General features: G+C 34.5%; 1 protein-coding gene across 46 annotated transcripts in view; it reads right to left on the reverse strand.

Moving 5' to 3' along the window:
* Znf644 (zinc finger protein 644) overlaps window positions 1-12,572 on the reverse strand; it is a 118,450-nt gene that overhangs the window by 90,638 nt on the left and 15,240 nt on the right. For 33 of the 46 annotated variants that reach the window (XR_010049009.1, XR_010049008.1, XM_013142974.3 and 30 more), the window contains one exon: window positions 2,001-2,061. The exons of 1 other annotated variant lie outside the window; for it this stretch is intronic. Coding sequence is in view for 21 of the 45 variants with exons in the window: in XM_013142974.3 (XP_012998428.1) it covers window positions 2,001-2,044 (44 nt within the window). In the remaining 24 variants the exon portion in view is untranslated. Of the gene's footprint in view, window positions 1-2,000; window positions 2,068-12,572 lie in introns of those variants that run through there. 12 more of the 46 variants (XM_063254057.1, XM_063254056.1, XM_063254088.1 and 9 more) reach the window with 4 other exon arrangements.

Here is a 12,572-nt window from a genome sequence, read left to right on the forward strand (position 1 = left end):
TATGTAATCCTACACACAGGGCACAGCTGCAGTGAAATGATTATATGCTTCATAATAAATGATTCTGCAGGTAATGGAGAAAAATAAAGGAGACAAGTAGAAGAAAGAAAGCAGTACACAAAAGTTGGTAAGTAACACTAGAAATCTGGCAACTCCAATAAACAAAATTACATACTGAACATAAATAATTTATGGTTTGGTCCCACAATTGAATATTATACACCAATAAAAAGAACCAACCACGCATATATTCCCAATGACACGGATGAAATTCAAAAAACATGATGTTAAATGAGAAAAATTAAATATATAACTCTACATATATAAATGCCAAGAAAACTAAACAAAATCTATGCTAAATTTTTAAAAGATGTTTACCTCAAGAGAAGATACTAGACTGGAAAAGGAAAGAGCATAGGAAACTTTTTGCATAATGAAATTTGTGTGTATTAATCTAGATGTAGTTTAGTTATACATTAAGAACTTAGGAGTCATTCAGCTCTATACCTCAAATTCTACAAGGTAGCATATGTAAATTATACTGTGATGAAGAACAAACAACATATATAACTGTGATAAAATATGGTCAACAGCCAAGTCACGGTTATCCTACAAGCAATGATCAATCTTGTAAGCAATCAGAAGAAAGAATCTATTGCATACTGAACTAGAAAACAAATTTCCTATAAAATCTTGAAGCACAAAACTGGCTTCTCCATCTCAAGACATCCTATAAAATCTTGAAGCACAAAACTGGCTACTCCATCTCAAGACAATCTACATGCAAATGGTCCCTATAATAAATGTTACAAAAATAAAATACTCTTTATGAAAGAAAAAAAATGTTTTCCTATACAACAGCACCTGCCAAATAAGAGGTACACTAATAAAGGAATGAGCAGCAACAGAATGCATAACACAAACACTATTCTTTAAACTACCACTAGTATCATTACACACTAGCAATAAAATGAAGTTTTGCTTCAAAGCATGCTTAAGTCACTGAGACATTATCTAAATACACATCACTCAACTATAGCACTTCTCATCTTGTGCATTTTTTAAACAAATACTGAAATTAGCGAATTTTCTGACAAGACAGAAAATTTCTTAGATTGGAGAAAGGCTTAAGCTAAGTGAAATATTATCAGTGTTGTTTTTACACTAAATTTCACTTACCAATTACACATAATTTCACTTACCAATAAACACATTTATTAACATCTTACATTATTAAAAATGTGTTCTTTTACATAACAGGCAGAAATAATGTCAATTCAATTTTTAATAAATTTTTGGTAGTACTGGGCAATTACCCAGGGCCCTCACAAAGTTGCTCATTCTAGGCTCAAACTCATGATTTTCCTGCCTTAACCTCCCAGTGTGCTGGAATGACAACTGTGTACCATCATGCCAGGGTACAATTCTTTGCTGAACTTAACAGTCTTAGAAAACATCTTAGAATGCTACATTAGAAAAGTCATTCAGTAGACATACACACAAAAGCAATATTAAGATAATAATTTACAGTTCTGCACACTACAGTAACAAACAGAAGCCACAATTTGGAGGCTCTCATTAATTTATTAACAAAATAACATTTATGAAAGGAAAGACTACTTATATATATTACCTAAGAAAAGCAGTGAAGTAATTCAATAAATCTTACACTGAACTGGTGAAGAGTTCAGTAATAGTCACTAAACCAAACATTATCTTCATTTTTTAGAATGTTAAGGCAGTCACTGGGAATTTGTACGCTTTAGACAACCTCAACACAAAAGAAGAAAACCTAAGAATTTAGTCTCACAACTTGATGGGTTTTTTTCACTCCTATCAAATCAAATGAACGAAGTTTATCAAAAAGTCAATTCTTCACATTTCAAACTTTTATTTAAACATTCTTTTATTCTGGACTTGAAAGCATACTTTTAAAAACCACTTTCTATATTATTCCTACCTTGATATATAACATTTAACAAAGTAATTTTCCAACTTACCTAGATTTTGTCTTACTAACATCTCGCTGCAGGAACAATCTCATCCGAAATTAAATCAAACCTGAAAGGATACATGTAAAAACCACTGTTTAGTTTTTTGCTTCTAGCATAAAAAAACTACATTTTTTAATAAAGAGCTGCAAATTATTTTCTTAATAAAACACCTAAAAAAGTGTTCAACTAAAACATGATCACTTTAATATAGCGGAAAAAACAGTGCTAAGTACTTTTTTCTGAGTAACAAATTTTGTTGTCTTTTCTTTTTGTCTTTTTGAGACAGGGTCTCACTATGCAGTTCAGGCTGGCCTTCAGCTCACTTTGTAGCCCAGGCTGGTCTCCAACTTGCAACGATTCCCTTGCCTCAGCCTCCCAAATGCTGGGATTACAGGCATGTGCGACCATGCCCGGCTAAATTTTGTTCTTTTAAAATATTTTTATAACTTTTTAATGATTTTCATAGCACAGAAATGGCAATAATCAGAGTTAGTAGTCATTCTTCAGTATCTATAGGAAATTGTTTCCAAGAATCCCTCAAGAATAGATAATGTGTAGATGCTCAAGTACCTCACATAAAATGGTCTTTGCACATAACTTACACATATTCCTTCAGTGCTTTAAATTATCTCTAAATTACTTATACAAAGTACAATGTAGACATTATATAAATAGATATTGCTACTAAATTGATTACAGATTATAAAGAAAAAATCTGTACATACTTAGCATAAACACAATTAGTTTTTCTAAATGGTTTAAGTCCAAGATTGGCTGAATTCAAAGTTGCAAAGTCTACCAATAGAGAAGGCTGACTGTATTTAATATTGACATATTTCTGTTAGTGTTTCTAATTATCATTAACTTATCTGAAATATGTCCTCATAATTGAGTAACGAAAATACAATGGTTATCCCATATATACTTTTATCTTTTCAGTACTACTCATCAGTGATCTCACTTTTATCTCTCTCCAAACACTTTTTCTTATCCATGTTTCTACCAAACTACAGCTCTCCAGTTCTCAGAAAAGCACCTCTCTAAGCAGACTCTCTGCTTTCATGCCTTTTCACAAGGTAAACTGTAATTATCTACCTATAACTACTTTCCACCTCTCTTTACCCTTGCTAACACCTTTTCACTAGTTCTCCAATAAAATTAGCTTAGTCTTAGTCAGTCTGGTATATCCTCCTTTAATTCCTTCAGCTATATAAAACTTTCTCAATTACTATTGCAACTAGTACAGCTATCAACCTTCTCTGTTTATTTACGTATTTTCCAAACTACAGTAGAAACATACTAAGGACAAGAATTCATTTATTATTATTAGCACTTTTATTGGATGACACAGTAAAGCTTAGCAATGTAGGCTAAATAAGAGAATCAAATTCTGTATTACAATCCAAATATATTTGGGATATAGATGATAAGCAAGAAAAATGGGCTAATCCATTTAATTCACATCTAAACAGACTGCAGGACAAAATCATTTACTGCTCCCAGAAAAATTAATATGAAATAATCATCTCAAAATAAAAATACAACTGACAAAAATCATTCTAGTTCAGTCTTTTGTTGAGTGAATGTTTATTTCTCATTATTAGTACCAGGATTTTGGTACTGTTTTTATCCTTACAGAAAACGAAGTTTATGACCCAGAAATCCTATACTTACACTTCAGCAAGAAAAGTCGCAGAGGAGACAAATACAATTTTAGTACTAATAGCATCAATAATCTACTAAATGGTTCTCAAAACTTTAGACACAGCTTATTAGACACTGTCCCCTTCCCCCAGTCCTACTCCAGCAGGAATACACTGAAGCCTTCTAAGTTGCACTAAATTACTAAGTTCCTGAGGTAATGCTATGTTTGGGAACACACACTGAAAACCACAGATCTAAAATTTTATACAATTCCAAGGTTCAGAATACTCTCTCTGCCACCAAGTGCCATCAACTTCAAGTTGCCTAGTGCTGGACACTGGGATCTTTCACGAACTATACACTATAAAAGAAAGTGAAAGCATTAGAAGTCTATCCAAATTGCTGAGTTTGATAGGCTAGAAAATGGTTCCATAAAATATATTCATGCCCTGATCCCTGGTAGCTATGTATGTTGCTTTATATGTGGGAGGAAAACCAAGGTCTCTGCAAATCTGATTAAGAAATCAGGGGACAGGGCTGGCAATATAGCTCAGAAGCACAGTGCCTGCCTGGCAAGCATGAGGTGATGAGTTTGCTAGGTGCAATCATATCTATCTGTTAGAAGAAAGAAAGGAGAAATTTGTCTCCACCCAAGGGAGGAGGCAATGAGAAGACAGGCCATAAAAATTTGAAAATGCGGGCCTTAAAGATTGGAGGGATATGATCATGGTCAGAAATACCAGCCTCAGGAAAACACCAAAAAAAAAAAAAAAAAAAAAAGAAAGAAAGAAAAAAAAATTTAGATACAGATATACACAAGATAGCTAAGATAACTGTACTACTAATTCTATTAGTTCATGGAAAGAAACTGTGAGTGCTTATATTGTTTGATCTATTTTGCATGCCTGTATCTTATAATCTGAGCAACTATTTCAAAGATGATAATATGGAATATAGTGATTATTAAAAAGAAAAAAAAAAAGGACACTCCTGTAAAGCCTCCAAAGGGAGAACATCTGTAACAACTCGGATGTTTGCCCTGTAATTAATAATGTCAAAATTCTGGCCTCCAGAATTCAGAGAATAAATTTCTACGTTATTTAAGCCACTCAGGTTGTGGTAATCTGATAGAACCGCTATAAGAAACTCACATACTAATGAAGGCAGACTTCAGTAGAAATGAATTAGAAGCACCTCTACATAAAAGGTACTATAAACTGAACTCTGTCCTTCCCTCCAAAACTCTAACCCTGTATCTAAATGTTTGAAGAAAGAAAGTTTCAGAGGTAAATTAAACAAGATCATAAAGATACTGCCGTAATCCAGTATGAGTAATCCATGTAAAGAGAACAGGCATGCTTATACAGAGGAAAAGCTGTCTACAAGGACAAGAAGGATCAGGAGAAATAAAACCTGCCAATATTGTGATCCTGAACTTTCAGTTTTCAGAACTGTTTTTCAAGTTACACACTCTTTGTTATTTTGCCATGGCAGCCCAAGAAGGTAAATATACAAAAAAGAATACATAGGTACTATATGCTTTAAAATGGCTTAAATAGTAAATTGTCAGGGGCAGTCACTACAATAAAAATAAAAGCCTATACAAATACCAAATATGCACATAAACCAACTTCAGTAAGATTTTTATTCTGCTCTGTTCAATTATACCTCACCATTCTGCACAACAAATTATGAAAGCATATTCTTCCTGAAATTTTGTATCTTTTGATAAACACTGCCCCTTTTTCCATCCGCTCTTCCATCTTCACATAGCCTTAGGTAAACACTACTCTATTCTCAACATTTTTGGATTTCTCATTTAAGTGAGATCATGTGCTATTTGTTATTCTGGTTTGATTTCACTTAGCATAAGGTCCTGAGCAAAAGGTCACCCACCTTGCCAGTAGTGACTCAATTTCTTTCTTCGGAGGCTGAACAATATTTCATTCTGCCTATACATTTTCTTTATCAACTCATATAATGATGGACTATTGGACTGCTCCCATATGTTAGCTATTGGACATTGATATCACAATGAATACAGAAATACAGAAACCTCTTTAGCATAGTGATTTCAACTACTCTGGACATAAACCCAGAAGCACAATTACTAGATCCTATGGAACCTCCATGCTAGTTTCCATAATAGCTATATTAACTTACATTCCCATCAATGGTGCAAAAAGGTTCTCTTTTCTCCATGTCCTTACCAATATTTGTTATCTTTTATCTTTTTTATTTTTTTCTGGTACTAGGGATTGAATGGAGGTCTTCACTCTGAACTATATCACCGTCCCTTTATTTTAATTTTTTTATTTTAAAACAGGATCTCTAAGTCACTAATTTGCCCAGATGGGGCTGGAATTAGGATGCTATCTCCTTAGCCTTCCAGAGAACTAAGATTACAGACATGGGCCACCATTCCCAGTTTTCTCAACTTCTGGTAACAGCATTTAAAAAAGATCTTTTTTAAAGAAGGTGAATATTAAAATATTTTCAAATTCACACCTAAAAAGTATAATACTGTTTAAGCGCTGAGAAAGATGTACAAAAGAGAGTCTAAGGAAAAATGACAACAAAATATAATGTATCCTGGTACACACACAAAAAAGACCAGTTGCATTTCTACACACAAACAATAACAAATCAAAAAAGAAAATTAAGAAAAGTTTCACTACAATAACACAAAAAACATTAATTTAACCAAGGATGAGATTTCCTGTACACTGAAAGCTACAATACACTGCTAAGAGAAATCACAGAAGACACTAATAGAAAGATATCCTGGGTTTGTACGTTGGAAGACCTTGTTAAAAGGCCAGTACTACCCAAACAATTGAAAGATTCGAGTATAAGACCTATTAAAACCCCAATGGTGCTTTTTGAAGAAACAGGAAAATTTATCCCTAAATGCATATGGAATTTCATGTGACCCTCAAGTGCCAAAAACTCTTAAAAGGATGATAAATTCAGATTTCAAAACACTAAAAAGCAACCATAATCAAGACAGTGATGGTAATGGGTTAACAACATATAAAGACCAATGGAAGAAATCAGAGCCCAGAAATAAGCCCAAACCCTTATGATCACATAATTTTTGACAAGGTGCCAAGACTACACAATTGCACTGCTTGGAAATAAGGAAATAATAGGAGAGAATTAACAACATACATGAAGAAAATTCTGAAAATAAATACATGGTCGTTGGTCATTCTCACTGTGATGATATTTTCTATGTATACGCAGTTATCAAATCTGTTTAAAACTGTAAATTTTAAACATAATTTATTATGTCAATTATACTTTAATAACTTTAAAATTCACAATATGCAAAGAATAAAGTTAGTGAAAAATTTGAACCTCAAATTTAAAGTTAAAATGACAATAAATTAACACAAAAAGAATACTATCATTTATAAACAAAAAAAAGTCTTAATTCCTAAAAACTAAGGTACTCCCAGACTGCTAGATACCCAACATGTCTGGCACAAACAAAAATTATCTCTAGAGAAAGAATCACCCTGAACAGCCTGGAAAAGGTAGTCAGAATTTTAAATGTTAAAAACCGTGGTATTTAGAAAAACAGAGAGGTTAAGAAAAATTCCAAATATAAACTTGCTCCAATCATTGAGTAACAATGAATGTACAGGGCATCAAGGGAAAACAACAGAGACCAGAGAGAATGCTACAACTGAAAAATAGAGCTGTACTATATATAAGTCTGCCTTCAACATAGGAAATTCCCCCAAAATACGTAGTTTGGGCAGTAAGAAGCTGAAGCCCTATGAGGTTAATGCCAGACAGAGTCCAAGCCCAGTAGAACAGATGGAAATTAGTGGAATTCACAGGAACTTGAAAACTATAGGGCAGACTTTAAAACATGACAATCAACTCCACCAAAATCTTCACATAACTACCAACTTACTCAGTCACAGGGACACCTCTTCAAGACACCAAGCCAAAAAAGCAACAACTGAAAGCCTAGAACAGAGATCAGTAGCTACATATCTTACATAAAATCCAAGTTTCCAACTCTAAGCTCAGACAAGTTGACTAAAACAAATGTCAACAATTCTAAAACTATTTAACAAATCCAATCAAAATGTATCTATAATGCCCAGTTTTGAAGCAAAAATAACATGATATGTAAAAAAACAGGAAAGTTTAACCCACATTCAGATAAAAAGAACAAACAGGTACTATTCTGAGCACTACTCAATGTTGCTGACCGTACATAATGAATTCAAAGCAATTAAAGTATATTACAAAAAGCAAAAGAAAATATATTCAAACAACGGACAGAAACTACAAGAGAAAAAACTGAAAAATATAGGTACTGAAATTAAAAACAAAAAACCTTACCAGATCTGTTCAACAGAAAATTAGAAGACTGATGAGTTTTAAGGCAGGGAAATAAAATGACAATCCTAAGAATAGATAGTAACTAAAGAAAAACAAGTAACTTCAGAGACCAGTAGGACAGTATCAGGCAGTCCAATTCAGATGTAACTGAAGTCTCAGAAAGAAGTACGAAAAGTTAACTACACATATACACAAGCTACGGATGAAATAATGCACAAAACATCTCAAATTGGGTATAAATCATTAACTTACAGATCCAACAATTTCAAACTCAAGATAAATAGAAGCACTTTTACACAGGTATCAGTGTCAATACGAAGTTTTGATAAAATACAAATGGCACTTTGCTGATGAATTTGCAAATTGGTCAAATATTTGGAAAAAAGTTTTGAATATCTTCTGAGGTTGAATATATGTCCTATAACCAACTTATTAAATATTTAGGTATTTACTATAAGTAAATGTATATATGTGTGCATTAGAAAAAGATGTAAGGAAAATCATGATAGTACTTCTTAAAAACCTAAAACTGGAAACAACAAATATTTCCATTAATAAGCAAATAAATAAATGAGATATTCATACTATAATCAACTATAATTAGATCCAACAATGGAGGAGTATCATAAACATAAGGCTGGAAAAAAAGCTAGGATCCATTTATACAAATTTCATTTTTAAAAAGTGGGGAAAGTACAGTTCAAATATATATATTTTTTAGGTGCTAAAAACACAAAGCAAAAAAGTGACCCCCACAAAAGGTAGGATGGCTGGCAGCTGCCCAATAAAAGAGAGATAAAACTGGGAGGCAGCAGAGTTGAGAGCATAGCGAAGGCAAATGACAAACTACACAAGTAAGTACTAAAGGTAATATATTTTTTGTGACTTTTTCTCTTACCTGACTTTAAAGTCATAAGAACGCTTCTGTACGACAGCAAAAAAAAAAAAAAAAAAAAAAAAAAAAAAAAAATACAGTAGGGAAAAGGATAAGAGTTGCACAGAGCAAGACTTTTGTATATTACTCTAAACCAGATTGAAGTAAAATTTTTAAGTATAATTTCCAGACTAATCACTAAGAAAATGAAAAATATATATAGGATAAAATGAGGGATTTAAATACACTAGATAAAAACACAAAGGGAGACAATAGAGGAATAGAGGTACATCAGCAACAACAAAATTCTTAAAATATACAGAAAACCAGTATCAAGACGATAGATGCAATCCTCTCTTACCAGTAATTACAATAAGGTCAAACTAGTTGAGAAATAATTAGAAACAGATTGGAAGAATAGGTAAAACAAAATCCAACTATATACACTGCCTATAAGAGACAAATTTTAATATTCAAAGATACCAATAGACTTGGGTATGTTATTTATGACTCTAAATCCCAGCACTCTAGGAAGATGAAGCAGAATCTTTTGTTCAAACCCAGTGTGGGCCACTTAGCAACTTAGTGTGACCCTGTCTCAAAATAAATAAGGACTGGGGATATAGCTTACTGCAAAGGACACAAGTTTAATCCTCCCAATATCTGACATTCAAAACTTAAGCTTAATTTGACTCAAAGTTTCAGAGGATTGAGTCTTAATGTAAACTGGCTCCAAGGAAGAAAACATCACAGCAGAAAGGAATGGCTAAGCAAAGCTGCTTAGGTGATAGCAGCTAGGAAGCAGTATAGGGGAACAGTGCCAGACAGGAAAGGGCTAGGGGTCATGTAACATACAAAGAATACTTCAATTTTGATAAAAGTAACAGTATGAAACACTGCTATTAGTTTCCCTCAACATAGTCCTCACTTCAAACACACTTATCCCACATTTCTTGTAACTTTCTGAACTAGTTCTGGGACTCTTCTTTTGTGATATTTTTGAAGAATGATCAAAAATACTGCTGCTACCCCAGGGTTCACTTTTAAATGTTACAATGAGTCCTTAGCACACTTATTCATCAAATCTGCCACCATGTAATTTCTGGCTCTTCCCTCTAGTCAAAATGGCTGTGAAAGTTGATTCAGGACATCAGGGCTGGCACAACTAAGGATACTCATAAAAGAGGGCTCCCAGAACTGCTTCAGAAAGTGCTAAGAGTGGGGGATACATGTGTTTGAAGCAAGGAGAAATATTTTTGAAACGGGGCTAATGGCGATGTGTCTTTCACTGTAGTATTTTAAACATTAGCCATATTTCTTGATCATTCCACAAATAGTACATACACAAAGCATAAGACACCATGACCCATCCAAACATACCAAGAGTGCTTTACTGAACCCTTACATAGCTCCCAAGCAAATCAAGCTGAGAAGCTTAACTGTCACCATATTTAATCTCCAAATACACTAGTAAATTAACAGGTCTGCCTAACATAATACAACTATCTTAGTTCAACTGAAAATACAAGAATCCCTTTCCAAAAATCTCAAAAGCTCCAGTATTTTTCAAAAGTCTAAGACTCTTCTAAGATACCAAGCAACCTCTTAGTTATGAACCTCTAGAAAGACCAAAAACAAGTTACATAATCCCAAAATACAATAGCAGGAATAAACATTCCCATTCCAAAAGGGAGGACAGCCATGAATTGGAGCAAAGTAAGATTGAAACCCAGCAAGGAAAACACTACGTCCTGTACCTTCACGTCCAGCATCCAGAGCACAGAGTGGCGAGACGTGAGTTACAGACGGCGTGGGCAGCCCCACTCCTATGGTCTTGCTGGTTGAACCCCAAAAGGTGTTGCTCTGGATCCTACAACTTTACCTAGCAGACATTCCACATTTCTGGCACCTTTACCTTCCTCGGGTCTCCAGTATGTTTTCATTGTCACTACTTTATGCACTGCTCTTCCAGGGACTCCTTTGTCTGCTCTTCTAGGCCTTTCTTTTATATCTAATAGGAAACTTTCCTTGACTCCACAACTCTGGTAAAACCACTATCATATGGATGATACCAAGGTATGCTAATCAGTGAGAACAGCCAGGACCCTTTGGAACAGGGCTGCAGGGGCCTCTGATGGATGAGCATGGTGAAATGTATCTCCCAGGGAAGCTACTCCCTAAAAGACCCTTCTCCAGCAGGAGTTTCAGAGGTGCTCTTCTCAAATGAAGAGTTAAACTTCTGTACCCTTGAGCCTATGATGGGTAGGGTCTTACTGATTTCTGAGGTGCCCTCAAAGCTTTCTTCTTTGGTTTCTTTGTGTACGGTGCTTATCTCTTCTATACTTTTTTTTTTTTTTTTGTCTTTTTCGTTTTTATCAGTACCAGGGATCAAACTCACAACTGTACACTTGCAAGGCAGGCGCTTATGCTACTGAGCTAAATCCCCAGCCCCACGGAGCTTATCTCTTGAGCAACCGTAACCTTTTGCCCAACTTTTCAACTCTGCTCTACTTTTTGAGCCCAGTTTTATCAAAGCAGCTGGTAGTGCTTGTGGCACAAGCCTGAGTGTTGAGCTACCTTAAAATTTCCTCAGCCAGATCAGTAAATCCACTGACCTTAATTTCAAGTCTCCTGCAGTCTCAGAACATAGGTAAAATACAGAAATTATTTTTGCCTGGGTGTAACCCAAATGGCCTCCAGTATGTTTCCCAATAAAGTCCTTGTCTCTAGTTGAAACTTCCATGAGTCTGGTCTTTACTGTATACAATCCTATCAGCATTCTTGTCTTCCGAGTCACAGCGGAATCACCATCAAGCTCTGTTTACAGCACTCGAGGGCCTTCTCCAACCTGCTTCTCCAAACTTGTCCAAACTTAACAATTCCAAACCACATGGTCAGGTATAATCTGAACAACAGCTCCACTTTTTGGTATCAATTTTCTGTATTTGCTTTTCTATTGCTGGGGCACAATATCCAATATCCACAAATTAATGGAAATGTTTAATTTGCCTCATGGTTTCAACAGTCTCAGCCCACAGGTAGCTTCAGTATATAAACATAGTGAAAAGGCATGGAGGAGCAAAGCTGCTTAGTTCACTGCAACTGAGAAGCAGAACAGGGAAACAGTGCCGTAGAGGAAGGCCCAAGAAACCATATATAATACCAAACATTGTGCCTTCATAATCTGCACAGACACACCCCATAGTGTGCTTCAGTAATCCCCTAGATGACTCCCAAGCTAATCAAGGTGACAAATTTAACTATTACATAAATGTATGGGAAAAGATGTATCATGCAATCAGTTATCAAGAGAGCTGCAGTGGCTATACTTAGACATTAGACGACACAACAGACATTAAAACAAAAATTAGTACTATAAACAAAAACATTTTAGAATCAAAACTTCAATGAATCAATACTATATGGCTATTATAAACATACATACACTTATCAAGAGCTCAAAGTACATATTGCAGAAACTAATATCACTGAAAGGGCAAAGAATTGATAAGTAATAGCCGGAAACTTCAGTATCTCATTTTCAGTAATTGATACAGTAAGAGACAATTAACAAGGAAACAGAAGACTTGAACCCCACAAATAAACTAGGCTTAACAGAAATCTGGAGAATGACAGAATACACATTCTTTTCAAATAAACAAGGAATATCCTCTGGTATAAATCATGTTAGTCTATTT

This window comes from Cavia porcellus, unplaced genomic scaffold (genome assembly GCF_034190915.1).
Source record: "Cavia porcellus strain 051 isolate PalLab524CR breed Dunkin Hartley unplaced genomic scaffold, mCavPor4.1 scaffold_1, whole genome shotgun sequence".
Taxonomy (NCBI): domain Eukaryota; kingdom Metazoa; phylum Chordata; class Mammalia; order Rodentia; family Caviidae; genus Cavia; species Cavia porcellus.